Here is a 27,417-nt window from a genome sequence, read left to right as displayed (position 1 = left end):
TCCTCTCTGTCTTCTAAGCTTATACAGCAGAAAAGGAAAATTAGTTCTTACCTGATAATTTTCGTTCCTGTAGCACCACGGATCAGTCCAGACCATCGGTTAAGCCCCCGTTCCAGCAGTTAGAGACAGACCAGAGTTCTGAGGCTAGCCCATATAAGGATGGAACCCACCCAGGAACCCTCAGTATAACTATTGTCAAAGCAGAAAAGGTATAAGATCAAGCAAGTACCAGGATAAATAGCAAATATAATTTAAAACAAAATAACAATTGAATGAACTGTGTGACTAAACGCTCTTGTATAACTACCCCTGATCATCGCAAAGATGCTTCCGGTGCCTAACAGTAAATCCCAGAAAGATGATGCAGGAGACAAAAATAGAAAAAAAACCTGTAAGAAGGAAAAAAACAAGATTAACAAGAACGAATTCGAGCGGACAGAATAAGAATGGGCGGGTGTCTGGACTGATCCGTGGTACTACAGGAACGAAAATTATCAGGTAAGAACTAATTTTCCTTTCCCTGTACATACCCGGATCAGTCCAGACCATGGGATGTCCCAAAGCTTCCCTATAGAGGGTGGGACCCAGACAGTCCCGCTCGAAGCACCTGCCGACCAAAGGAGCCAAAGGCTGGAGCCTGAACATAGAGTCGGTAGTGACGAGCAAAAGTATGAAGAGATTTCCATGTAGCCGCCCTACATATTTCTTGCGGCGACACCGATTGAGACTCCGCCCAAGAAGTCGCTTGAGAACGTAAAGAATGAGCTTTAAGGCCTTCAGGAGCTGGTCGGCCCTTGCAAATGTAGGCTGAAGAAATCGCCTTCTTCAATCGCCTTCTTCAACCAGCGAGCAATCGTAGCCTTAGAAGCTTGCTTCCACCTGTTAGGACCATTCCATAGGACGAAAAGATGATCGGAAACCCGAAAATCATTAGTGACCTCAAGATAATGCAATAAGACTCGTTTGACGTCAAGACGACAGAGATCACCATTACCAGATGCCGCGAGATCCTCTGGTGAAAAGGCGGGGAGTTCAACGGACTGGTTAATATTAAAAGACGAAACAACCTTAGGTAAGAAAGAAGGTACGGTCTTTAGAGAAACGCCCGAGTCGGAAAAACGCAAGAAAGGGTCTCTACAAGATAGACACTCTCCTGGCTGAACAGATAGCAACCATGAAAACTGTCTTGAGAGTCAAGTCCTTGAGAGTGGCACGACGAAGAGGCTCAAATGGAGCCATACAAAGAGCTCGAAGCACCAAATTCAAATTCCACGAAGGACAAATAGACCGGACAGGCGGCCTTAAATGTTTAGCGCCTCTGAGAAAAACGAACGACATCCGGATGAGAGGCAACCGGCCGACCCTCAATGGTGCCCAGGAGAGAACCAAGAGCTGAAACCTGAACACGCAGAGAACTGACCGAAAAAGAGACCACGCTGAAGAAAATAAAATAAAACTGCAACAGAAGGCGAGCAAGCCGAAACACCCAACTCTTCACAGACATTTTCAAAAACCTTCCAGACCCTCACATAAGTAAGGGAAGTTGATTGTTTGCAGGCCCTGAGAAGGGTGGCAATAACTTCATCTTTATATTCTCTGCGTCTTAAACCTCTCCGTTCAAAAGCCATGCCGCTAGACAGAAGTGATCCGCCTGGTCGGAAAATACGGGACCCTGCCGCAGAAGATGGGGCAGATGACCGAGACGAAGAGGTCCGTCCACCGAGAGATTCACCAGGTCCGCGAACCACGACTGTCGGGGCCACGAGAATGACTGGACCATGATGGAGTTCTATTCTCCGAAGAACCTTCCCCACTAACGGCCACGGTGGGAACACGTAGAGAAGAACGTCGGAGGGCCAGGGAAGAACCAACGCATCCACCCCTTCTGAACAATGCTCCCTCCACCGGCTGAAGAACCGAGGAGACTTGGTGTTGGCTAGCATTGCCATGAGGTCTAGATGAGGAGGGCCTCACCTGCGCACAATTAGATCCATCGCTACGTCTGATAACTCCCACTCGCCGGGATCGAGATGTTGACGACTGAGGAAGTTGGCTTGAACATTCTCTTTTCCCGCTATGTGGGAAGCTGCCAGGCGATCCAAGTGCCTTTCCGCCCAGAGAAAAAGTTTGCTGGCTTCGAACGCCATTAGACGACTTCAAGTTCCCCCCTGTCGATTTATGTAAGCTATTGTGGTGAATTGTCTGATAGAACCCAGACAGCTCTGTGACGAATCAGAGGAAGAAAAAACCTGAGGGCCAGGCGAACTGCTCGGGCTTCTAGGCGATTGATGTGCCACCAAGACTGGGACAGGGACCAGAACCCTTGAGTCGTTTGAGATTGGTAGACAGCTCCCCAACTGGAGAGGCTGGCATCTGTCAAAAGAGGCATTCCCCTGAGAAGATGAGCCGGGGAAAACCACCATTGTATGCTGGCGATGGTAGAGTCGGAAAGAGGGAGGATCTCCTGATACTGCTCGGATATCGGCTTCCAACGGGACAACAATGCTTTCTGTAAAGGACGCATATGAGCAAACGCCCAGGGGACGAGATCGATCGTGGAAGCCATGGTCCCTAGAACCTGGAGGTAATCCCACACCGTGGGAAGAGGGAGAGAAACAAAAATGTTCAACTGATCTATCAGATTGATTGTCCGCGAGTCTGAAAGAAAAAAAACTTTCCCGATCCGAGTGTTGAAAAGTGTGCCCAAAAGTTCCAGCTCTTGCGAGGGCTGAAGAGTGCTTTTGGAGTAATTGATTATCCAACCGAGAGATGTGAGAAGGGCTAAAACCCTGTCTACCGCGAGCGCGCAGAGAGAGATGGACTTGGCCCTTATCAACCAATTGTCCAGGTAAGGATGGACTAAAATCCCTTCTTGGCAAAGAACTGCTGCAACGACTACCATAATCTTGGTAAAGGTGCAGGGAGCAGTGGCGAGACCGAATGGGAGAGCCCGAAATTGGAAGTGCTGACCTAGAATCTGAAAACGAAGGAACTTCTGATGTTCCTGACGAATGGGGATGTGAAAATAAGCCTCCTTCAGATCTAGGGAAGCGAGAAATTCCCCGGGACGAACCGCTGCAATTACCGCTCGCAGGGTTTCCATTTTGAAACGGGGAACCTTGAGGGCTTGATTGACCCTTTTGAGATCCAGAATGGAACGGAAGGAATCGTCCTTTTTGGGAACAACAAAGTAAATTGAATATTGGCCGGCGCCCCTTTCGTTTACCAGAACCGGAAGAATCGCCCCCAATTCCTGAAGATTCAACAAGGTGTGACAAACTGCAGGCCACTTGGAACGGCTGCAAGGGGAAACGAGGTAGAGATCCGGCAGGAGTCTGGCAAATTCTAATGCGAAGCCGTGTTTTATCACATCGAGGACCCAGAGGTCGGAAGTGATTTTGGCCCACTCCTCGAGAAACAGAGAAAGACGCCCACCTAAGTTTCGTGCGGAGGAATGGACCAGCCAAATCACATTGGGGAGCTGACTTAGAGGTGATAGACTGCTGATGGCCATCTCGGAAACCTTGACGGCCACGAAAGGAATGGGACCATGACTGTGATCTGGATACCCCTTCCCCTGGGAAAGGATCCATGGGCCCTGTTAACATAACGACGATACCCCCTGAAGCGAGTGCGAGTTGGGAAAAAAAAGACTTCGACTGTTTGGGACGGTCCTCTGGCAGCTTATGGACCTTGTTTTCCCCCAAGGACTTAATAAGCTGTTCCAGGTCCTCACCAAAAAGCAACTTACCCTTAAAAGGCCCAGCTGAGCCTTAGAAGAAGCATCAGCGGACCAATTGCGTAACCAGAGAAGACGTCTGGCAGACACAGCTGAAACCATAGCTTTAGCTTGGACCCGAAGCAAGTCATATAGTGCATCCGCACCATAGGCTATAGCACCCTCCAAACGTTCAGCTTGCTCAGCCTCTGCAGACGGGAGGTCCTGGGTGCTGAGTAACTGCTGCATCCACCTAAGGCTTGCCCGCTGCATGAGACTGCTGCAAATTGTCGCCCGGACACCAAGAGCTAAGACTTCAAAAATGCGTTTCAAATAAAATTCAAGTTTACGGTCCTGTACATCCCGTAATGCTGTAGCACCCACTACCGGAATGGTAGTGCGCTTTGTCACAGCGGTGACAGAAGAATCCACCTTAGGAATTTTTAATATGTCCAGGCAGTCCTCAGGGAGCGGGTACAATTTCTCCATAGCTCTTCCAACGCGGAGACCAGTCTCTGAGGACTCCCATTCCCTGAGGAGGAACAAGCGATGCATAGGATGAAAAGGAAAAGTACGCGGTAAGGCCCTAAGTCCCGCCAGGACCGGGTCCGCGTTTGGCATCATCGCCGCCGCTACAGAGTCATCTGGGGGGGGCATCAATTCCCAATTCCTGCAGAACGAAGGGAATAAGAGGCTCCAGCTCCTCCCGCCGAAATAAGCACAGGACCCAGGGATCATCGCCCTCTAAGGGGGGGGCAGTAGAATCATCATCCCCTACATCAAAAATGTCCAAAGAAGGCTGGGGAGGGGGGTCCACCGGGGGAGGGGGAGCTCCCGGGACTACGCGATCCCTAATAGAGCCCTGAGGGTCCAGGACAACGTCAAAGGAAGGCACCGGAAAAATAGGAGGGTTAGGAAGGGGGGGGGGAACAATAGGAGGGGGGGGGGGCCACCTCCCTCTGTAAGCTGGCCAGGTAAGAATCATGCATTAATAAAACAAATTCAGAGGAAAAATGGGCCCGGACCAGATTACTTACGGGGGGTGGGGGGGGGGGGGTCCGAGCCACCCCCCGGGAGCGAACCGGGCTCAAATCGGGGGGAAAAAAAAAATCGGGTCCCCAGCCCCCGGAGAAGAAGGAAGTGTTTCATCTGAAACACCCAAAATGGCCGCTGCTGACGTGCGTTCCCGGGACGGGAACGGCTTTGAAATTCGTCGGGGAGTCCTTCCCCGAGGTCGAAAAGGTGGCGGCTCGATAGAGGAGCCCTCACCCCCTGAAATGCATCTTGAACAAACCCCTTCGCGGGAGAGCCGGGAGGCTAAACAGCAAGATGGCCATGGCATAGAGCAGGAAAGCAGCTGCTAAGGTAATTAAAAACAGCTGAGCAGAGAGCCCCTGAGGAGCTGGGCGGGAGATTGAACCCCGCTCCCTCCTCACAAAATAAACTGCTGCCTTTTATATATTTGATTAAATATAGGCATTTTTTATATATTTGATTAAATATAGGCATTGTTTGATTTTATTTTATAACGCTTATTTCTAATGTTATGTTACGTCCTGTTTTTCCTGTTTATTTGACCCCTCTGTATCGCCCTGAGCGAAAGTTGTTGTTGCAATGTAAACCGGTGTGATATGTATTTGCTACAGGAACATCGGTATAAAAAAAACTAAAAATAAATAAAAATATATATTCTGTGAAAGTGAGTTGTCTTTTTTTTTTTTTTTTAAATAAAAAAATTCACAGAAGCAGGGGCATGAGAGTCATCCCTGAAGGCTGAACCGAGGTATGTGCATCTTGGGGCATGGCAGCAGTAAAAGTGGGGAGAGGGACTGGCACCACCAGTATCACCGGGAAGGGAACCTAGGCTGACAGAAAATCAAGGGGCACAGCCCCCCTAGGAACCCCCAAGAGCGAGGGAGACAAAACTGTCTGCCCTGACACAGGCAGAGAAAACTGACAAAAAGAAACTTTTTTTTTTTTTTTTTAAATAATTAAGATGTAAACTAAAAATGTACTTGCATGAGCTTGCCCCAGAGAAAGAAGAAGAAGAAAGACTACAGAGGGCAAGCTAAACAGGGAACCAAAGGGTGAGCTGTTCCAACTGCTGGAGACAGACAAATACTGAGGGTTCCTGGGTGGGTTCTGTCCTTATATGGGCATGCCTCAGAATTCTGGTCTGTCTCCACCTGCTGGAACGGGGGCTTAACCCATGGTCTGGACTGATCCGGGTACGTACAGGGAAAAGCAACATTTTGAATGCCAAGCTACTTATTGCCACCTTTAGAAATCACCCCCAATGTTTCCTTTGCGCAGTGCCACAGAGCTTCCTATGCTGACTGCAAACATTTATTTGGAATGGAATCGGAGAAGGGTCGCGGCATGGACAGACCCCCACACAGCTCCAGAGCACTCTACCTTCTTAAATCCTTCCAGAACCCCCTTCAGGTTCTCGTATCTCCTGAAGAGGTCAGACAATGACCTTTCCACCGAGTTCAGGTCTGCCACTGCCTGGTCCTTCTCCATCGTCAGCTGCTGGAGGCTCTTCTGCGAGGTGACGCTGCTCCTCTGCTCGTCCTCTGTGGGGCACAGACATCATAGTGCTGTTAAAGCCCGGTCCTTGGCCCTGCTGCTCTCAGCTGTGGTCTCACCAACCCCAGAACCTGTACTACTCCTCTCCTGCCACAGGCCTCTGTTCACGTGGTTCAGAGTTTGAGAAATAACTCAAGATGTTTTTAATGAACGACTGATCTTAGACTGGCTCCCACCAAGCTAGAGTTAAGCTTCTTTATGGAGGTGGCTGCTATCAAACTCAGCATAAAGTCTGAGATGCCACTTTTCTTTGCAGTCAAACTAAAATCTCCATCAGAAAGAAAAAGGGGGCAATTTTACAATTTTTTTTTTTTAAACTAAAACATCAAAAGCATTTGCTTCCCCAGGACCTTACCGATCATCTGTGCAATAGTTTTTTCATATTCTGCCACAATTTTCCTAAGGAAAAGAAAAACATTATATAGACTTATGCTCTTATGGATGCTATGCTTATCTATTACAGGTCTTGATGACAAAGAAAGAATGTTATGCCTTTAATAGTCTCTCATGAGCAAGATTTTAATATTGCTATTTTTTGGGAGGGGAAGGGTAATAAGAAACTATCACATAAGCTTCTGCCACTCTTTATCTTACAAGACCTCCCCTTACCCTGATAAGAGTAGTTTCCTAGGCTGGTGTGCTAATTTTAGTTCTTTGTCACCAAAACAATGTGCAAGTTATGTTCAATAAAGAGATTGTTAAAAAAATAAATGTGCAAGTTAAGGGCGAGTGCATGAGTGAGAGAGATGCCGCTGATGCCTGCATGTTCTGTGGAGAGAGAAAATGTGTGTGTGTGTGTGTGTGTGAGAGAGCAAGAGAACATATGAGAGAGAGAGAGAGAGAGAGAGAGATCCTGCAGGCTGAAGGAGGCAGCTGCTGATGTCTGCATGTGCTGGAGAGAGAGATTGTGTGTATGAATGTGACAACAATTGAGAGAGCACATGTGTGTGTAATGTGTGTTTGTGAATGAGATATTGTGCAGGCCCAAGGACTAGACTGCTGTTGCCTGTATGTTCCAGGGAGCGCAAGAGAGAGAGCAAGAGCATGTGTGTGTGTATATATATATGAGGGCATATGGGGGAGGGGAGGAGAGAGAGAGAGAGAATGTATGTTTGTCAGCATGTGTGAATAAGTAAGTGTGTAATTGGACAGTGTATATGTGTGAGAGACAGGAGAAAATTTAAGCATCCCCCAACTAAACCACGACAATCTCATGGTGATTGGGAAATCAAAAATTCTCAGGTATAAAGAGTTGGGGATCTTTTCTCATCTTTATTTGTTTTAATTATTGTGTTATTTGAGTATCTATTTTGAAATAGTTTATTGATGTTTGGAACATGTTTTAAAGATTTTATATGAATTTTTAATTGTTGGATATTCTTTATTAGCTGTTTTGAAATATTTCTTTTTATGTATATGGATTTACTATTATGATGTTTTATATTTCTTGAATATATTGTTTGATGTTTTATACAGAATAGGAAAATTAGTATCCTTACCCGATAATTTTTGTTCCTGTAGTACTACGGATCAGCACAGACTCCTGGGTTAGGCCCCCCCCTAGCAGATGGAGACAGAAGTTTACCAAACAAACTCCGCCTCATATAGGCTGGTGCCACTTATAGTCTGGCAGTATTACTTAATGTCAAAGCAGAATGGATTATAAAAACCCCAACTAACTATATACAGTAGCCGAACAACCGGAAAAATTGGCTCACTGAACCCTCAGCTGGTATCAGCACCCATGGGCTGCCGAACAACCAAAGGATCTGCAAGAAATGAGACAGGAATACAAAAGCGGAGACTCTCCAAACTGATAAGACCCCAAATCAGGGTGAGACTCTGGACTGATCCGTGGTACTACAGGAACGAAAATTATCAGGTAAGGATACTAATTTTCCTTTCCCTGTACGTACCCGGATCAGTCCAGACTCCTGGGATGTACCAGAGTGTTATCTACTTGGGATGGGATCCTGAGAGGCCCGCACGCAGTATCCCAGAAAGTCCCTGTCCCAGACGCCTGAACATCCAAACTGTAATGTCTAGCAAAGGTGTGAAGAGACTTCTACGTAGCCGCCCTGCATAATTCCTCGGGTGACACCTGACAACTTTCCGCCCATGAAGCTGCCTGAGATCGCGTTGAATGCACTCAAAGGCCTACCGGCAATGGTCGGCCACTTAACAAATAAGCCGAATTAATGGTTTCCTTTAACCAACGAGCTATTGTGGTCTTGGAAGCCGTATCACCTCGACGAGGACCACTACAGAGCACAAACAGATGATCAGACACCCTGAACTCATTGGTAAGTTCCAGGTAGCGGAGCAAAGCTCGGCGAACATCCAGCTTCTTTAAATCTTTAAAAGCGGGATCCGATCGGTCGTGCTCCGAGAAAGCTGTTAACTCCACTGACTGATTCATATGGAAAGAAGACACCACCTTGGGTAGAAAGGATGGAACCGTACGCAGGGAAACGCCTGAATCAGAAATCCTGAGAAAAGGCTCCCTACACGACAACGCCTGAAGCTCCGATAGCCTGCAAGTGGAGGCAATAGCTACCAGAAATACGATCTTCAAAATGAGATCTTTCAATGTTATACTACGCAGAGGCTCAAAGGGCGCCGAACACAAGGCCTTAAGGACCAAATTCAAATTCCAAGACGGACATGGATCCCATACAGGAGATCTCAAATGTTTTACCCCACGTAAAAAACGGGAGACATCTGGGTGCGCCGCCAAACTTAGGCCACGTATGATACCGCGCAAAGAACCGATGGCGGCTACATGTACCCATAATGAACTCCAGGATAATCCTTTGGATACCCCATCTTGAAGAAAATTCAAGACCTCAGAGACTCCCGCCTGGGTAGACTCAACGCTCCTGGCATGACACCAAGTATCGAAAACCTTCCAGACCCTGACATAAGACAAGGAAGTGGAAACCTTATGGGACTGTAACATGGTAGATACCACCGCATCCGAATACCCCTGGGAAGTCAGACGTTTCCTCTCAAAAGCCATGCCGCTAGACAAAAGCAGTTGACCTGATCGAAATAAACTGGACCCTGACGGAGTAGATCCGGTAGGTCCGGAAACCGCAAGGGACTGTCGATGGCTAGATTGATCAGGTCCGCGAACCATGAACACCTCGGCCACTCGGGAGAGACGAGAATCACCTCCAACGGATGCACTTCTATTCTGCGAAGAGTTTGCCCGATGAGTGGTCAAGGAGGAAACACATATAGCAGAATCCCCTTTGGCTAGGGGAGAACCAATGCATCCATGCCCGGCTACCTGCGACAGGCAAAGAAGCGTGGCACCTTGGTGTTCCAGAACGTCACCATCAGGTCCAGCCAAGGTGTTCCCCAACGGGCACAAATGAGATGAAAGGCTTCGTCCACGAGTTCCCATTCTCCGGGACCTAGGTAATGTCAACTGAGGTAGTCCACTCAAACGTTGTCGATCCCAGCAATGTGAGAGGCCGCTATGCTGAACAGATTTCGTTCCGCCCAAGTGATTAGTAACCGGGCTTCCAATGCTACTGGTTGACTTCTGGTTCCCCCCTGATGGTTGATGTACGCCACTGTGGTCGCATTGTCGGACAGAATGCGTACTGACTTGCCACGGAGAATCGGCGGGAACGCCTGCAGTGCTAATCTCACCTCTCTGGTCTCTAACCGATTGATAGACCACCGAGCTTTCTGTGAGGACCACCTGCCCTGCACAGACGTCCGCTGACAAACCGCTCCCCAACCATATAGGCTGGAATCCGTGGTGACCACCATCCAATCTGGAATGGCCAAAGGCACTCCCCGCCTTAAGTTGTCCTGGTTGAGCCACCAGGCAAGGCTGGAACAAGCGGAACCCGTCAGAGGTAACTGAATATGAAACTGTTCTGATACAGGGTTCCATCGGGAGAGCAAAGCTGACTGCAAAAGCCGCATATGAGCGAAGGCCCAAGGAACCAATTCCAGAGTCGAAGTCATGGAACCGAGCACCTGTAAGTAATCCTAAACAATCGGAGAGGGATTGGCTACCAGGGGCCTTACCTGCCTCTGAAGTTTGACCCGACGCTCTTCCGTGAGGCCCTGTCGCGTATCGAACAGAGCTCCCAAAAACTCCAAGGACTGGGAGGGGACCAGATGACTCTTGGCCGGGTTGACTACCCAACCCAGAGTGTTTAGTAACTGTAACATACGAGTGATGGCTTCCTGGCAACTCCGCTCCGACTTTGCCCTGATCAGCCAATCGTCCAAATACGGATGTACTAGGTATCCCTCCTTGCGAAGCTGAGCGCGCCACCACTACCATGACCTTGGTAAACGTCCTGGGCACAGTGGCGCGTCCGAAAGGCGGAGCGCAGAACTGATAGTGGTGCCCCACTACGCAAAACCTCAAGTAACATTGATCTGCGCAGATGGTGATGTGTAGATAGGCTTCGGTGAGATCCAGAGAGGCCAGAAACTCTCCCCATCGCACCAACGCAATTACGGACCATAGAGTTTCCATTCGGAAGCGAGGAATCTGGAGACATCTGGACTTGTGAGATCGAGAATAGGACGAAACGTTCCTTCCTTCCTGGGTATCAGAAAATAAATGGAGTACCGGCCCTGCTGGACCTCCCCTGGCGGCACCGGTACGATGGCTCCGAGGGCGAGAAGCCGTTGTAATGTCTCTTGTATTACTCCGCGCTTTGGCTCCTGACCACAGGGAGAAACTAGAAATCGCTGATGGGGCCTGCGTGCAAAATCTAACGCATAACCGTGTTTTATCACCAAAAGGACTCACTGGTCTGACATGATTTTGGCCCACTCCTTGAAGTACAGAGTCAATCTGCCTCCCACCACTGGGATCGAGGACTGAGCTGGCCACCCATCATTGCGAAGGCTTTCCACTCGGTACACTCTGTCCGGAGCCAGGTCTACCGAAATGCCTGCCTCGAAAGGACGGAGTGCAGGACTGCTGCCTGCTGGCATTGTGATGAAAGGAAGAATCCGATCCCGAGAAGTCTGGGCTTCCGACCCCCGCGAAACCGAGTCTTGGAAGAAAATGTTCCTCTCGACTTCGGCTTATCCTCCGGCAGCCGATGTACCTTATTCTCGCCCAAGGACTGAATCAGGTCCTCTAGCTCCTTACCAAAAAGAAGCTTATCCTTGAATGGCAGGGAACCCAGGTGAGCCTTGGAAGAGACATCCGCCGCCCAGTGGCGCAACCACAACAGCCGGTGGGCTGACACTGCCGAAACCACAGACCTGGCCGAACTGCGCAGCAAATCGTAAAATGCGTCCATGATGTAGGCAATGACAGCCTCCAGATGACCCGCCTGAAGAGCTTCCTCCTGGGACAACGAATTATTGGCTAGTAGTTGCTGCACCCAGCGTAAACCGGCCCTCAATGAAAAATTGCTACACATTGCTGCTCGTATCCCTAGGGCAGACACTTCAAAAATCTTTTCAAGTTGAACTTCCAGTTTACGATCCTGTAGGTCCTTAAGGGCCGTGCCCCCCGTAATCGGGATAGTGGTCTTCTTCGTGACCGCCGCCACTGCTGCATCCACCATAGGAACCCACAAGAGTTCCAAAGCCTCTTCGGGCAAGGGTTATAACTTGTCCATCGCCTTCGCCACCTTGAGACCCAAATCCGGAAGTGTCCCACGCCTTAAACAGTAAATCCGTGGCTGAAAAATGAAAGGGAAAGGACAAAGGAGGCCCTCATAGGCCAAGAACCACTGGGTCCGTAACTCCTAGACGCGACTCCACCTGAGGCAGCTGAATCCCTAGTTCCCCCAAAATAGCCGGGATAAGAGGCTGTAACTCATCCCTGCGAAACAGGTGGACCACCTTTGGGTCATCCCCGTCTGCCCCATGAGCCCCCCTGAGCCCGCCCTGTTGCGCCTCAGTCTTTCCCTCCACCCCCCGTGGGGGTTGAGAAGGCAAGGGAAGAAGAAGCGATTGAAATAAATTTTTTTTTTTTTTTAAGGTACCTGTCCAGCCGCCACGGGTCCTGAAGCCACTGGGGGGAGTGAGCCGGGCTCCCCGGTATCACCCCCAGTGGTAGGGTGGATTGGAAAACGGATCCTCAATCCCCAACACCCAGAGCCTCTGTAACCAGGGGGGATGGTCCCCTCAGGACCTGGCAACCCCCCGGGAGGCAAGAGACCCTGACCTGCAGAACACACTGCGGTCGGTCTCCACTAACTTCTCACTTCAAACTTTTTCTTGTTCTTTTTTTTTTTTTTCTTGTGCCTAATCCTATCTAAAACCCTAGACTAGGCCCCACCAGACTGTAGGTTTGGCACGTCCTCCACTTGCTGGAGACAGAAGAATACTAGGGCGACAGCACAGCGGAGAGGCAGAGTAAACAGCACACACACACATATAGAGAAAATCACAACAAAAAAATGTGCGGCATACAATATACTGGACAACAACAATATGACAACAAAACAATTATTTATTTTACATATGCACCCTGAATAGTGTGCATGGCATTCAATGACTAGTACACTGTCGCACTTATAATATTGTGTACTAGTCATTGAATGCCATGCACACTATTCAGGGTGCATATGTAAAATAAATAATTGTTTTGTTGTCATATTGTTGTTGTCCAGTATATTGTATGCCGCACATTTTTTTGTCGTGACAGAAGAATACTGCCAGACCGTAGGTGGCACCAGCCAATATGAGGCAGTTTGTTTGGCAAACTTCTGTCTCCATCTGCTAGAGGGGGGGCCAAACCCAGGAGTCTGGACTGATCCGGGTACATACGGGGAAGATGATGTTTCTGTTTTTCCATTATTGTACTACATAGACTGTGGCTTCTTGCGGTTTCCAGTTCAATTTTTGTCTGCATGTTTTTACTTATACTTCATAGTCTCTTTATTATGTGTTTGGTGAAGGTTTGTCTATGTTCTGTGTGTGCAACTGAGGTGCTAGTGTGTAGTTTCCATGCATGAATCTATAGCAGCCTGGCTTGTTCAATTTTCCTAATAGCAGGTGCACTGCTGTTTAAGGGTGTGGTGTAGTATTTGCAGTGTTGCCTTTTCAAAGATAGGGTTGTTACTGTTTGAGTGCTGGCAGGTTTACTACACTGTAATTGTAATTCACTTTTTTCAGAGGATTCAATGTCAATTTGTTTTCAGTATCAAATTAAAGACAGCTTGATTTTTAAGTATCTACAATAGTGTAACTCAAAGGCTGTAAGTGGTTGTGTGCTTCCTGTGCTGTGTGTGGATCCTTCAGCCAGCTCTGAGTACACCTTAAGAAGAGATTATTGACGTGGATGGGTGGTGGATGCCCTCATAATATTTCCATAATTTGGGGGAAAATGAGCAATGCACCCATAACACACATGCGTGCACACAATTAATGAAATGTATGCAGATTATGCTCTGCCATTCTCATGGTGCATTACTCATCACCGATGGCCTTATTGGTTCTGTTGATCCATTGGTAGACTGTTCATTGCCACTTGTCTGGGGATGCTAGAACAGAAGGAACAGAGGGACAAAAGAAAAAAAAGGCAGACTCAGTTGCACCCCCCATGCCCAAGTTTCCAGTCTTGGTCTGTGGAAGAGCTGGGGACCCTTGGGGGAGAAAAGGGTCTATGGGCCCGTGCCCAAGATCCTTGAAGTACCTAGCAAAGCCCTTGTTTAAATCTAATAGATGAATATTATTTCAGCTGCTTGGGTCCTGCTTTTACAACTGCCTTAAAAGCAGCTTCAACAGCAGGCAGCAAAGAAGGAAGATCTCTCTAATGGGGACTCAAGCACTTCCTGCTTTCAGCCTTGCCACTGCAGCCGAAGCTGCCAGAAACATCCTCCTCCTCCTCTTTGAATAATTCTGATGCTGGCCCTGTAAATGGCATCACAGCCCACAGAGAATTCTGTTTTCTCAGGTCCAACATGATACTCTAGTCCTCTGCGTTACAGAAGAAGGAAGACCAAAGTAGACACCTTTTAACAATTATTATTTTTTTTTTTTTACTTTGCTTTACATAAAATGACACACTTAAGAGTCTGATACGTTATTGCTGGAGTGACTTATCAAAAGGCATGGTTATCATTTCTTGATGACAAAGTTCAGAATTAAAAAAAAAACAAAACAGGACAATTTATGCTTTTGATGATTCCCAGTGGGGAATGAATACATTTTCCCTTCTCATATTACTGCTGAAAACTTTTTTATGAAACTGCCCACGAGAGGAACTCGCAACATATTAAGACAATTTTTGTGCAAAATTCTTATAAAACTGACATATTTGCACTAGTATATTTCTCCTCCGATGGCTCTGTGACAAAAGAGTCTATCACTGTGTGAGGAACTGCTGAATTATTTTCTTTCATCCAGTTCTTACACTTGGATGTTCATGTTTCTGTGAGGACAAGGCGCAGCTGGAAAGTGTCTGAATAGTCTTATATCCCAGGGCCACGACAAAACCTACCTCATCTCTAGGACTTCTTGCCGGCTTCCCTCGTATTTTTGTCTCCATCCGGCCACTTCAGTCTCTTTGCTAATTATCTGTATGGGATGCAAAATCTTTCCTTAAAGTTCAAAATAATTAATACGTACATTTCCAAAATCTCAAGCAACTACAGTCCTGAAAATCTATTATTTTTGGTGATTTATTAGCCTTAAAAATGGAGGGTCATCTCCATCTAATTACTTTACTGGTTTTCTTTAATGGTATGTGGAAGTCAATTTTTTTTTTTTTTGCAGATTTCCCTCTCCATAGTTTGATGTCTGGGGTAACTTCTCAGCCATTTATATTCTAAATATAAACAAGGGCCTAGGATCCTGCATATGAGATTTAAAATTTGAATTGCACATAGCACCTTTCACATAAAACCTTACCCCAAAGCACTTTACAACCAAGGAAATGCCTCAAGGGTATGTGCTACAAGGATAAGCATAGGGCAAAGTGAAGAGAGACCAAAGAAAGCAGTTAAACCAAGTTAAGCAGCTCGTTCAAAGTTAGGCAGCAGGTTAAGTGGCAGATTAGAGGTGGGATGCATGAGCTGGGCAGCCAAACACATGCAGCGCTGAGTGTACCGTGAAGACGGAGGAAACCTCAGCACGGAATCTATACTCAAATAATCAAAAAGATAACAGCTTTTCTACCCTGGGTCTCTGCCTCTGATTTAATCTTCCTTCACCCCCACTAATCTCTGTGCGTCCTCTGCTTTTTGTCTGTTTCTTTCTCCCAGTGCAGTTCCGTCCCTCATTCTTTACATACGAGTTTCTCCACTATTAGGGTTTCTCCATTTCTGCTTTTCATTTGACCTTTTCTCTTTCCTCCACGGATCTATCCCCTTCTGCATCTCTTCTTCCATCTCCTACTCACTCTTTCTTCCCTTAGTCTTTCACTGCCTCCCCCATTCCCAGTTTCCTTTGTCTCTCTCTCTGTCTTTTGCAGTACACACTAGGGATGTGCAATCGTTTAGGACGAATTAGGCAGTTTCAACGAAATTGCCTAGTTCGTCCTGGTTCGGGGAACCCGAAAACCTGAACCAAATTTTCCCAAAATTTTGGGAAAATTCGGTTTTCAGGTTAGCGCGCACTAACTCCCATTAGTGCACACTAATCCGAAATTTGGGTCTCCCGAATTACAAAGGCCCGAACCGCGGGAAATACAAAATTTCCCACGGCAGGCTGAAAACGAAGCCTGACCTGAAAGTTTCGGGCTTTGCACATCTCTAGTACACACTCTCTCCCCCAGTCTCTTTCCTTTGCCTCCACTCTTTTTTCCCCCTCTTATCTTCTTGAGTCTTACAGTCTCTGGCTTCCTGCAGGCACAGAGGTCAGCTCCTGCACCTCACCACAACTCTGCCGAAGGAGGCAGCAAACACACGCTGACCTCTGTGCCTGGAGAAAGCTAGGGCAGGGTTAATTATAGCCCAAGGATGCTTTGTGCTGGGGAGGACAGAGAGGTGAGTCAGAGCCATAGCCTTGATTCAAGCCAATCTCTTACCTTCTGTAGTCTATTCACCTCCAAAAGTGATGAAACCTCTACCGGGGTCTCTAGATCTCACATCTCCATCAATCTACCCACCTGTAAAGCATCTAAAAATGTGTAGGGCAGTGGTATTCAACTTTCAGTCCTTGAGGGCTGCAAACAGATCAGGTGTTCAGGCGATCCCTAAGGATTATGCATGAAATAGGTTTGCATGCACACTGTCTCAACCGTATGCAGATCTATCTGATGCAAATTCTTTAGGAATATCCTGAAAACCCGAACCATCCAGAGCCCTCAAAGTGAACCCCTCTGTTCTAAAGTGTCAGTTCCACACACTATTCACCCCAGTATCATTTGACAGATTATTTGCATCATGCTATCTGAAAGTCATTGTTTTCATGGCATCGATTGTGCTGCCATGAAACACACACACTCTGACAAGTCAGCAGGTCATGTGCGGACACCGGATATTCTACCTCCATGGTACAAACCCCACTGAATTTATATTCTGAAATTAAGCGAGAGGATTGTGCGATCACGTACTGAGGAGAGTTCTGCCCTGCCCCCATCTTCAGGCACTGTATTTGTGCTGTGCTCAGGTGGCCCCTAATCCTGGCTTCCTCTAAGCCTGGTAATACTGCTGCACTCTTCTGATGAGCTCTCTTATGGGCTTAGCCAGTTCTGCCACTCTCCCTACAACTGTATTCCAGCTACCTCCTTGTCCTGCTTGCAGGACAGTCTTGCCCATGGCACTGAGGGGATAAATCCTTTTGAAAGTAGGTCAAAGAATGGTTTTGTCCATCCCATCTCATTGCACTCAATTTAAGCTTCGAGAATCAACAAAAATGGTTGCATGGGAGCCAATACAGTGGAAGTCGCATCCCAGCACCCTCCTCCTACCCCAAAAGAAATCTCTTCTGCCAGGACTCACGTTTTACTGCATCTGCTTCTTCACTCAACATTCAACACAAATGCTTCCACACCTGCACCCTTCCCCCAAAGGAGAGGATGCGTTTTTAAACCAACAATCAAGCCGTTACCTCTTCCCTTATTAAAGCGAGGACAGCCAGCTTGTCCAGCTCACTGAGACGGATAGCGGCCACGGGACTCTCTCCTCCACTTACTGGCGGCCCCGTGGGCGTGCTGCGGCCGGTGTCTCCTGAAGGCAGCAGGGCATCGTGCTGCAGAAATAGAAATGCCTCTTTATCCTGCTCACGCTTTGCTTTTAGTCCCTGCACATGGCTTAAGTGGGATGGGGCGGTATTTCACACTCTTGTAGCAATGCCCCCCATTATGAGTGCAGTCACAGCAGTTAGGTTACAGCCCAGGAGAGCCCGGGTGAAGCACATCTTTCCCAAGCTATGGGACGCCCCGACTCAGGGAGTCCTAAATGGTTTGGAACCATCTTAAGAACCTTTGACAAAACCCACAGAACCCCACCACATGCTCTCCAACACATGTTGCATGATAAACCATCACTCAGCTGCTACTTTTTGGACTTTGCAATCTAACCTTCTAACTGGCAGGAACTAATTTCAGCTACAGAAACATGTGGCCGATTTCTGTCAATGCAACCCGTCACCTCCACTGGTATATGCTACTTCAAGTCCGGTACCTGTGCTTTCAGCATCGTGATTCCTTTACTACAGTACCTTGCCCGGTATGGTTCATTTCCGTTGTGTACACAAAATATAATAAAGGGGGAGTCTGTGGCATATACTTAACAGTGTGAGGGGCTGTTAGGTGCACAGACCGGAGCAGCCATTCCATTGCCCAAAGCCCATATTCCCTTCTGGTCAGCATTAAGACCACAAGAAATGACTTTTGGCCTGATATCTCAACGGAAGAGAGAAGAACCATGCACCTGGGCAGTTTCAGGTCTAAACACAGGACGTGCATATAAAAGGAACTGACAGCAGATATGCACGACCACAGGGTCTGCCGAGGCCACCGATTCTTTTCAAGATGTCCTCATTGCTAGGATGGCTCTGGTAATCAGTAAGCCAGGCTCACGCTTCCCGCTGAGTTCAGGAGGAATCTTTAGTCATAAGAATCCTAGACATATCACTCCTGTACAGCATAGTGAGGCTCCTGGGCTAACCACTTTCCACAGAAAGAAAGAGTGCACCCCCCTTGTCTTACTTCCCTCATGCCCTTGAAGGATTAAAACAGGTTAATTATGCTCCTGTAAGCTTTCTCTCGCTGACTGTGTTAATCTTACTGTTGTCTGCCACGCAAGGCTTTTAGCCCTTTTGGATACCACAGCTGTGAGAAGAGAAAAACATTGTTTGAAAAATATTTTCTCTTTGCCATCGAGTCTGGGAAAAAAACCCCCAAACCTGTTGTTGAAAAACCAACAGAAGCTGGTGCTTTTGACAGCTTTTAATGTTAAAAGGGAATCCTGGAGGACGGTCCCCACTGCTGGCTAGTTGCTTACGCTTTTGGAAGGATCGGAGATTTAAACTTAACATGTCACCCTCCCCTGCCAAAAAAAACCAACCCAAAACCCTCACAAGCAATTGCTTTTAAATACCAGGACAACTTTGGGGAAAAAGAGCTTTTGCTCCACTGCTGTAGGGTTAATCACCTTCAGGGAAACATAAAAACGCTCTTCAGCTGGGCCAGCCCAGTGGCTTCGTGGCAGCGCTGGGTGCTGCTGTGTGGAGAAATCTGGGCTCCACTCCCGGTTCACGTCGTCCGTTCCCCAGGTCGGCTAAGATTGGGATATGGAATTTTGAAATGATCTCGCCACAACATATAATCTAACGAGTTCTAGAACAATATTACTGGGAAATTGCAAAAACATAAAAAAAATATATATTTTTAGATGTAATAAGGTCTATGTAGAGTTTGATGGTATTTGCCGGAGTGCTTTTGAAGTTACCAATCCATTTTAACTGCAGGATGAACAGCTCTCACCCCTTTCTAACATTCAAGGACTGGACACGTCGTTGCCCTATTCTATGGGCTTCGGGGACACAGGGCAGGGTGGGAATAGGAGCGGGTCTCAGTGCAGTTTTGGTCTCCTGGATGGGTCTGTCCCGACTTCTCAAGCAAAAAAAAAAAAAAAAAAAAAAAAAAAAAAAAGACTACAGCTGCTTAAACTTTCTATTCAAGAGAAATATATAAAAAATGAACCCTTTAATGGAGCAATCCCCATGGCTATTCCTGGATTAATTTCTATGGGGGGGATTGGTCCTCAATTTTCTGGTCTGGATTTCTGTTGCTACTCTCTCCTGATCACCTCCCCTGGGCGCTTGATGCAATAGGCAAATGAGCCGCCACGCTAAAAAGGACACACTAGGGATACATTGCGTGTCCCTAGCGTGTCGATGGCATCGAGCGCCTAGGAAACATGGCTGTGCGCAGGTTAGGAAAATGGACACCCGCTTTTACGAGCGTCTGTTTTCCCAACATAAATAGAGCGACTTTTCCTAATCTGACCGCTTTAAAGACCTTTTTTTTTTTTTTTTGCAGTTTTTGTGGTTCCTCCTGCTCAGTACCACGACAATATTAAGTCAGAGGAACAATGCGCATGGCTTGGGGCGCTTCAAAACTTAGCATCACCTCCGGGGCCAGCGTTAATTTTTGAGCGTAAAACCATATGCGTCCAGGGTGCAGTAATCTTTTACATAGGACGTTCTAGCCAATAGCCTCATCAACAAGCATTTGCACGTGATGAGCGCTATTAGCTATGAGCTGGTTTGGATGTGCATTTTGGACACACTAATTTTATTTATATATTTATTTTAAAATTTTTCTATATCGTCATCAAGTTATTTACCATCATAACGGTTTACAAAGAGGCACATATAATAATACATAGTTAGTACTTTACAAAAATAAAGGTGCCAGTAGTGCCCCGTAACATAGAATTGTTTAAAGACTAATTGATTATTGATCTATGTTGCCTGTTGATACACGTCTCATGGGTGAGGCTCATGTGATTTATGGTACGCTTTTTAATTGCTTTACGATTATCAGTGAGATAAGAATAATTTCCAAGTAGCCACCTGGAGATTATGTTTTGGGTGCTTGTGCCGGCTGTACCTTACTTATTTTCATCATTCTCTTTGTAAAAGGCTTGTTTGAAAAGCCAGGTTTTCAGATTTATTTTAAACAGTTTGAAATTTCTCTGTAGTCTTAGTTCTAATGGCATAGTGTTCCATAGAATGGGACCTGCCAGTGTTAGTGCTCACTCCCTTACTTGGGTTAGTCTTGCCGTTTTTACTGATGGAATAGTTAAGAGAGCTTTGTTTGCTGATCTTAAATTTCTATGTGGTACATGTACTCGTAGTGCTGTGTTCAGCCATTCTGCTTTTTCCTCATGGATCAGTTTGTGTATGGTGCACTAATCCCAGTACTGCATCAGGCCTAAGTCTAACGTATATAAAAAACGCATCATCCAACCGCATATTCAGCAATGCGCTGACCTTAGTGCCAGATATTGCATTGGCCTGAATATCTATTAACAAAGGGAATGTAGTGACTTCTCATATATAGGAAAGCGAGTTTATTATGCTCTGTGGTAACTGTAGCCACCATATTAACAAACCTGTGATGTTGCTGCCCCCTAGCGGCCACCCCATATAATGCACCTCTGGTATTTCAAGAGCCTTCACAAAGGCCCTCCCCAATCTGCTTTCATGCACCGAGTGCTTTTCCCAAAAACTGTACCATAAATAGCTTCACGGAAGACTGGAAACTGGCTAACGCTGTCATCCCAGCTATCCAGGGCATGCCAAGGCAAAGAACGAAAGAAAGCTTGAAAGAAGGCAAGCACAGGGGCAGAATATCAGTGGGCCCAGACCAGACAGTGGATGGTAATGGCATTCACAACAGATTCAATATACAGTTCCAGGATGTGACTTAACAATGCAACTGGGTTCACTTTACATTTCCTTTCAGCAGCTCAAGTGTCACGGCAACCTTAATCTTAATGCGATATTTTTTTTAAACAGAGACAAAACTAGACTCCAAACTCTCCCATACTCCTTGGGCAGAGAACATGAACAAGCTCAGCTTCTGGCAGGAAGAATGCCCAGCCCCCAAAACTGAATGCATTAATCCAGCCTCAAGTAAGTGGGGCTGGGAAAGCAATGGATAATACTTGGCTAGCACGAATTATTCAGAGAATCTGTTTTGGAGCAGCAGTTACAGCCCAAAACGGCAGGGATATGACTGCTCTGTGCTTTCCAGGCGGCATGGGGTAGAGCTTGCATAGAGTGCTAGTTACAGCCCTTAAAGGCACACGAAGGAGTGTGTCTCGGCTTCCATATGTGGCAATTTGTGCGCACATCTACCCAAAGCGAACAGAGCAGATGGGTCTTTATCTCCAATCATTTGCTTATTTATTTAAAATATTTGTAACCTACTCTATCTTCTTTTCTAGGTGGGTAACATTACAGTCATAAAATTCTGTCAAAAGAACTTAAGACAAATAATCAAAATAAAAATTACTATCGAGCCCAGGCATGTGGACGCTACTTACAGGGGCAATGAGTTCCTCTTTCTCAGACTCTTTCGACAGCTCTTTTTCACACCCTAAAGACATATGAAGGAGCAGAACGGTTATAAATGTTCCAACAGCTAGTGCACAGTTTCCCCCCCCAACCCCTGTATGGGCTCAGGAAGCTCTGGCCCCTAAAATGCTAAGCGTTGCTCAGAAATTCAGCTTAACCAAAGGTTACGTGCAAATGCATCTTACGTGCTCTCACCTCAGATACTGTGAAAATCATCAGGCAGCTGTATACCTTTTCCACAACTTCTAATGACCAATTCTTGGTTCCAATTATTTCTTCTCACCACTCTCTGTTTTATTTCCGTGCCCACTCCCAGTCAGGGACCATGCACCAGGGCTCCTTGTGGAAGCCTGAAATCATGGGCCCTATCATACAGCCATTGCGCAAGGACTGGGACTCCCGCCCCCAGGGCTGTGAGTGCTGCCTCTGTAGCAACCCCAGCTGACCCAGGAAGCGGAAGCCCTGGGTCCCTCCACATGGCAGGGCACAGCCAGGATGGCCCAGAACCAGTTATCCCCCCCCCCCCCCCAACTCCAAAAGCTCCATTATCCCACTTAGTTTCTTTGGCGATCTAGTTACTTTTCTGCAAACCAGGGCAAGGTCTGCCATTGGACCATCAGAGGACTCCATGAAGAGCGGTGGAACGGGATACATGGCTCTGACATGTGTCCGTCTTTCACACTATTTCCTTGCTTAAATGCTCAGACCATTCAGCACAACCCAAATGGACAATTTGCTGTTGTATGGGGAGATGGGGAGTATATTATCTACTCAGCTATGGCTTTGGGAAATAAGAGCTTTGGTTCTGCACAGGAGTTCATGTGGGCCCACGATTCTTCATAATATGAAGTCAGGGAGAGTAACGCGGTGAAAGGTTTCCGACAATTAAGATAGTTGAAAAGATCATTTGCAGGCAGTGCTCCAGCTCTCTGGAATGATCTCCCCTTTAAATTAAGGGAGGAAATCAACATAAAAAAAGTTTAGAAGAAAGCTTAAAAACCTGGTTTATGTCTCAATCTTTAATATCTGATATGGCTATTACTTAGTAGGAATAAAGAGTCTAAAATGATGTAGCTATCATTATTGAGTAGGAATGAAGTGTGAGATTTATATTTTGTTTTATTTAGATTGAGTTTATTAACAATGTTTTTTTTTATTTTAATTTTAATCAATTTTTCTATACATTCAATTTTTTTTAACATGTTGTCCGTCACTTTGAGTGATGTTTAATCAGTGAAATGATTAAGAAAATATTATTAAATAAATGCTGGGTGAGAAGAAATGGCAGAAGTCTGGGTCAAAATCTTGGACATGTTGAGATACTTTGTGAGAAGGATCTTAAAAAATTTCATGTGTTGCCCACAAGCATGTTTAGGGCTAAGATGGTTAAAAAATATATTCTGTAATAGGAACCTGAATCTAAGGCAATGTTTCTCAACCCAGTCCTGGAAGAGCACCTAACCATTCGGGTTTTCAAAATAGCCAAAATGAATACATCTAGACAGATACTCATGCATTGTACACTCAGAGACCAGTATTCAAAGCAAGCCAGATAAAAAGTTATCCAGCTAAATGGCAAGCTTTTAATATTCCCCTTACTTATCCAAATCAATAAGGCGTATGTTGGGGAAGGCAGGGACGAGTTAGCCAAATAACTTATCTGGCTAACACCAACAAGTCACTCAGCTATCTCCAGAAGTGGCAGACAGCAGGTCCAAGGTTATCCGAAATGTGTTCCTGGGTAACTTTAGCTTTAAACGGCTATAATCAAAAGAATATATTCAAAAAAGAGTGTAACCGGTTAAGTAGCAATGGCCTGTTTAAAACAGAAAAAAAGAAAAAAAAAAGTTGGTGTGCGAGCCTGCGATCCGAATCATGTTCCAAACAAGACCCCCCTCCCCCACTCTTCCACATATTATATAAAAAAAAAAAAAAAGAAAAGAAAGAATTCGATGTTGGTGCCAGCTTTCCCCCTCCCCACCACACCCTTCTCGGTTATGAATTTTCTTCTAAGAAAGCCCCATCTTCGCTCTTCCTCCTCGTCCCAACCCTCCAGATACCTTGAAAACGTACATCTTCAGCCTGGAACGTGGGTCGCTGCTACCGTGATCTTGGCCCGGTGGTTCTAGTGTTGCTATCAGCATTGCTCTCATGCCCTCTCACAAACGGTCTAGTAATTTTTGAACAAGGGAACCAGAGAGCAAGTGTGGCTGTTTCCAGATCAATATTCCTTTTTTTTTTTTAAAGAGCGACACTCAGGGAAGTATTCATAGATGTACGACAGTTTCTTAGGTCCAAGGTGGCTAATGAAATCAATAATGCTCCAGTCGCTTTAACGCTGGACAGCAGGCGGTTCCCAGAGCGAATGGTTTATATTTCTCTCTCTGCTCTTATGCCGCATATGAATGGAGCCAGTGACCCTGCTTGAATTGTAATTATTTTTTTTTAAACAGACTGACTGGAGCTGTGAATTAGACAAAGGATAGCAATGACTGACTGAGTGCTAATACCAGGCTCCGGTAACAGTCAGAACGTGACCTGCATCAGGCACTTCAGTAGGTTTTGTTCAGCAGACAGCATAATGGAACGACTGAGGGCAATGTCCTGGGTGAGACCTGCTGGTGTGTGCATGCATGGCTGAAATGCAAGGAAACTTTCAAGACAACTTCCTCTAAGCTAAAGAACACATAATCACAGTCTACATGGGCTTCCAAGCAAAATAATCATAATCCTGCTATATTGTAAAAGACTAAGGGCCGGATTTTAAAAGGGGTACGCGCGTAACCCTTTTAAAACCCTCTGCGCGCGGAGCCTATTTTGCATAGGCTCGGCGACGAGCGCAAGCCCCGGGACGTGCAAAAAGGGGCGGTCGGGGGCATGGCCGAGTGCCCCAACACTGCGGCCTGTGTCGGGGCCTGCTGCGCCGGCGCGCGTAAGTTACTACTGCCCGGAGGCAGTAGTAACTTTTCAGATAAAGGTAGAGGGGGGGACTAGATAGGGCTGGAAGGAAAGTTCCCTCCGAGGCCGCTCCAATTTTGGAGCGGCCTCGGAGGGAACCGGCATCGCACGCAGGGCTTGGCGTGCGCAAGTTGCACAAATGTGCACCCCCTTGGGCGCGCTGACCCTGGCTTTTATAAGATACGCGTGGCTACACGCACATATTATAAAATCCAGCGTACTTTTGTTCACACCTGATGCGCGAACAAAAGTACGTGCGCTGTCTTTTAAAATGTACCCCAATGTGTACATCAGGGCTTCCCAAACCCATTCTCGTGACCCGACAGCCAGGCAGGTTTATAGGGTGTCCACAATGAGTGTGCAGGTGATACATCCGCATAGGCTGGATCTTCCCTCTCCCCCCCTACTCACCTCCCCTCCTCCCACTGGACATAACAGGTTAATAATCACCTAGGATAAATCTCTGTTTATGTATCACTAATCATATTGTTTATTGTTTTTTTTGTTGATTATATTTATCACTCTCCAGTTGTTATAGTTTAAAATCTGTCCTGTCTTCCATCTCCCATGTTTTTACGCTCCCTGTTTAATGTAACTTTACCTTCTACCTAGATGTTAATTGGTTTCCCCCCTGTTCTATTGTAAACTGGTACGATAAGACCCGGTCTTGAGTATCGGTATAGTAAAAGAAGTTAAATAAATAAAATAAAAAATCTTCAATGTATGGGACTAGCCTGAAAACCCGCCTGCCTGCAGTGGCACTAGGACAAGACTGTGAACCCTGGGCTTAGCATATGGAACCAATCAGCTTGGGGGCACAAAGCTGCCTACTTCTCCCTGGTATTCAAGGTCAAGGTCCTCCATTTTACCCTGAGAGAAGAAGGGGGGCCAAGGAAAGGGAGCAGAACACGTCGCAAATATTAAAAACATGCCTAAACCGGACACTCTTGAGGTTCATATTCAAAGGGTTCATCCAAAAAAGTCTGAGTTACCTGGACAAACCTTGAGTTTAAAATTTCTTGTCCCTCTCAGCGGTGAAATTTTAGGCTAGAAAGTCATTAACCAGCTAAACCTGAGCCGAATAAAGAAGCGGGGCAGGGGACATTCCAGGGACATGGCTAGACGTTATCCCAGCTAGTGCCACCACTCAGCAGCGGCTGGATAAACTTACCTGGGTGAATCTGGCCAGACGAGCTGCTATTCTAGTTACTCGGGAATGGCCCACTGAATATCATACTAAAAGCTAGACGGGTACCTTTCCTGCCTTTCGGCTTGCTCAGTACTGAGCTCTGTAGAATAAGGAACATTTTCAGCCAGGACTAAAAAAAAATCTTGGGCAGACATGGTTTACTTCCTATTCTAGACATCTTCTCATCAAAGACACTGGCCCTCAACTACTTTTCCAAACGGCACAGTAAAGTGGCTACTAGTTAGCATTTGCACCCGCTACCTTCATTAATGCCACCCGAACATGCAATGATTAGTCATCGTTAGTCAGGAGAGCAGTTAGCAGTCATGTTAGTGTGAGCAGAAGCTGTATGGGCATTGGTTTAAATCCATACCTTCTTCTGAGTGTGAAAACTGGTGGGATTTGTCAGACACAGGAACATTGGAACATTCAAAGAACTCCAGGTCCTCCTCTGCCTCACCTTTCACCTCTGGCACAGCTGGTTTCGGGCCGCTTGTCGTGGATGCCAGTTTCTCTTCATCGGTGGCATGGCCATCCCTAGTTCCCAACTCTGGAATTTCTGGCAACGGCACTCCTACATCCTAAGCAAAAAGCAAGCTTCAGGGGGATCCACACAAACAATAAGGCCCCAGAGCCCTTATCCCCTTGCTTCTGGTCAGAGGCTATGGAGGGGAGGACAGGTAAGCCAGGGGAGCTTCTGTAGCCCCTGACCCTATGTCTGGCTTCCCAAAATCGGGAACTTGCTGAGGTAAGAGAAGAAGCTGTACATTAAGTACATTCGGCAAAACCAATCATTAGAAAAAAAAAAAGCTTTCCAAAAGTAAATGATCCTTTTGGGGGGGGGGGGGGGGGGGAGGTGTCTAGCATTTCTGAGATACCAGTTCTAATTGTGTTGAGATTTTTCCTTTTAGGACAATTGGACTTCTGTACATGAGTGACAGGTAACACTCATGACCCGGTGCACGGTCAGCAATGCACAAACTGGGAACTAATTCATTAAGGCGGCGATACTCAGTGCCACTTAGCTGGATAAGTGGGGGAGGCTAAATATCTGGCCCTGCTGAACGGCTGCCACTCAGACGGATAACTAGTTATCTGGCTAAGTGGCAGGCGGGGCAAGAGAGTTCTGGGGAGGAGCCAATTTAGATGGCTAAGTTATCTGGCTAACTCAGATATTCAGAGTTAGCCGGCTACGTCTGGTGGGGCAACAGGCAGCTCTGGATTTGTCAAAAGGCACCCATCATGCCTGTGCCTAGGGCGGAAAGCATTTAGGGGCAAGCAGGCTGGCCAAGGTTTGGTGCCTTCCAGCTCGGATGAATCTCATTCAACAGAGAACAGCTTTCTGCTACCTTATAACAGACCCTTACTGGAGGTGAGGCGTGGGGTGGGTGAAAGCAGCAAAACTCTAAATCCATCCCTGATCATACATCTGTCCTAAAGTTAGCCGGCTAACGTTTAAGATGGCTGGGTATATTCAGCGGTGCTG

General features: G+C 46.6%; 1 protein-coding gene across 6 annotated transcripts in view; it reads right to left on the bottom strand.

Moving 5' to 3' along the window:
- Positions 1-27,417, bottom strand: part of TACC1 (transforming acidic coiled-coil containing protein 1) — a 137,421-nt gene that overhangs the window by 11,796 nt on the left and 98,208 nt on the right. For 3 of the 6 annotated variants that reach the window (XM_029603952.1, XM_029603948.1, XM_029603947.1), the window contains exons 5-10: positions 26,305-26,512; positions 21,754-21,806; positions 17,303-17,443; positions 14,751-14,827; positions 6,663-6,706; positions 6,134-6,294 (exon numbers count right to left, since the gene is read on the bottom strand). In XM_029603952.1, coding sequence (XP_029459812.1) covers positions 6,134-6,294; positions 6,663-6,706; positions 14,751-14,827; positions 17,303-17,443; positions 21,754-21,806; positions 26,305-26,512 — 684 coding nt within the window. The remainder of the gene's footprint in view (positions 1-6,133; positions 6,295-6,662; positions 6,707-14,750; positions 14,828-17,302; positions 17,444-21,753; positions 21,807-26,304; positions 26,513-27,417) is intronic. The other 3 variants (XM_029603949.1, XM_029603950.1, XM_029603951.1) reach the window with 3 other exon arrangements.

The sequence above is a fragment of the Rhinatrema bivittatum genome, chromosome 5 (assembly GCF_901001135.1).
Source record: "Rhinatrema bivittatum chromosome 5, aRhiBiv1.1, whole genome shotgun sequence".
NCBI classification, from domain to species: Eukaryota; Metazoa; Chordata; class Amphibia; order Gymnophiona; family Rhinatrematidae; genus Rhinatrema; species Rhinatrema bivittatum.
The sequence above is the reverse complement of the archived record's forward strand: the minus strand, read 5'-3'. Positions and strand labels throughout refer to the sequence as shown.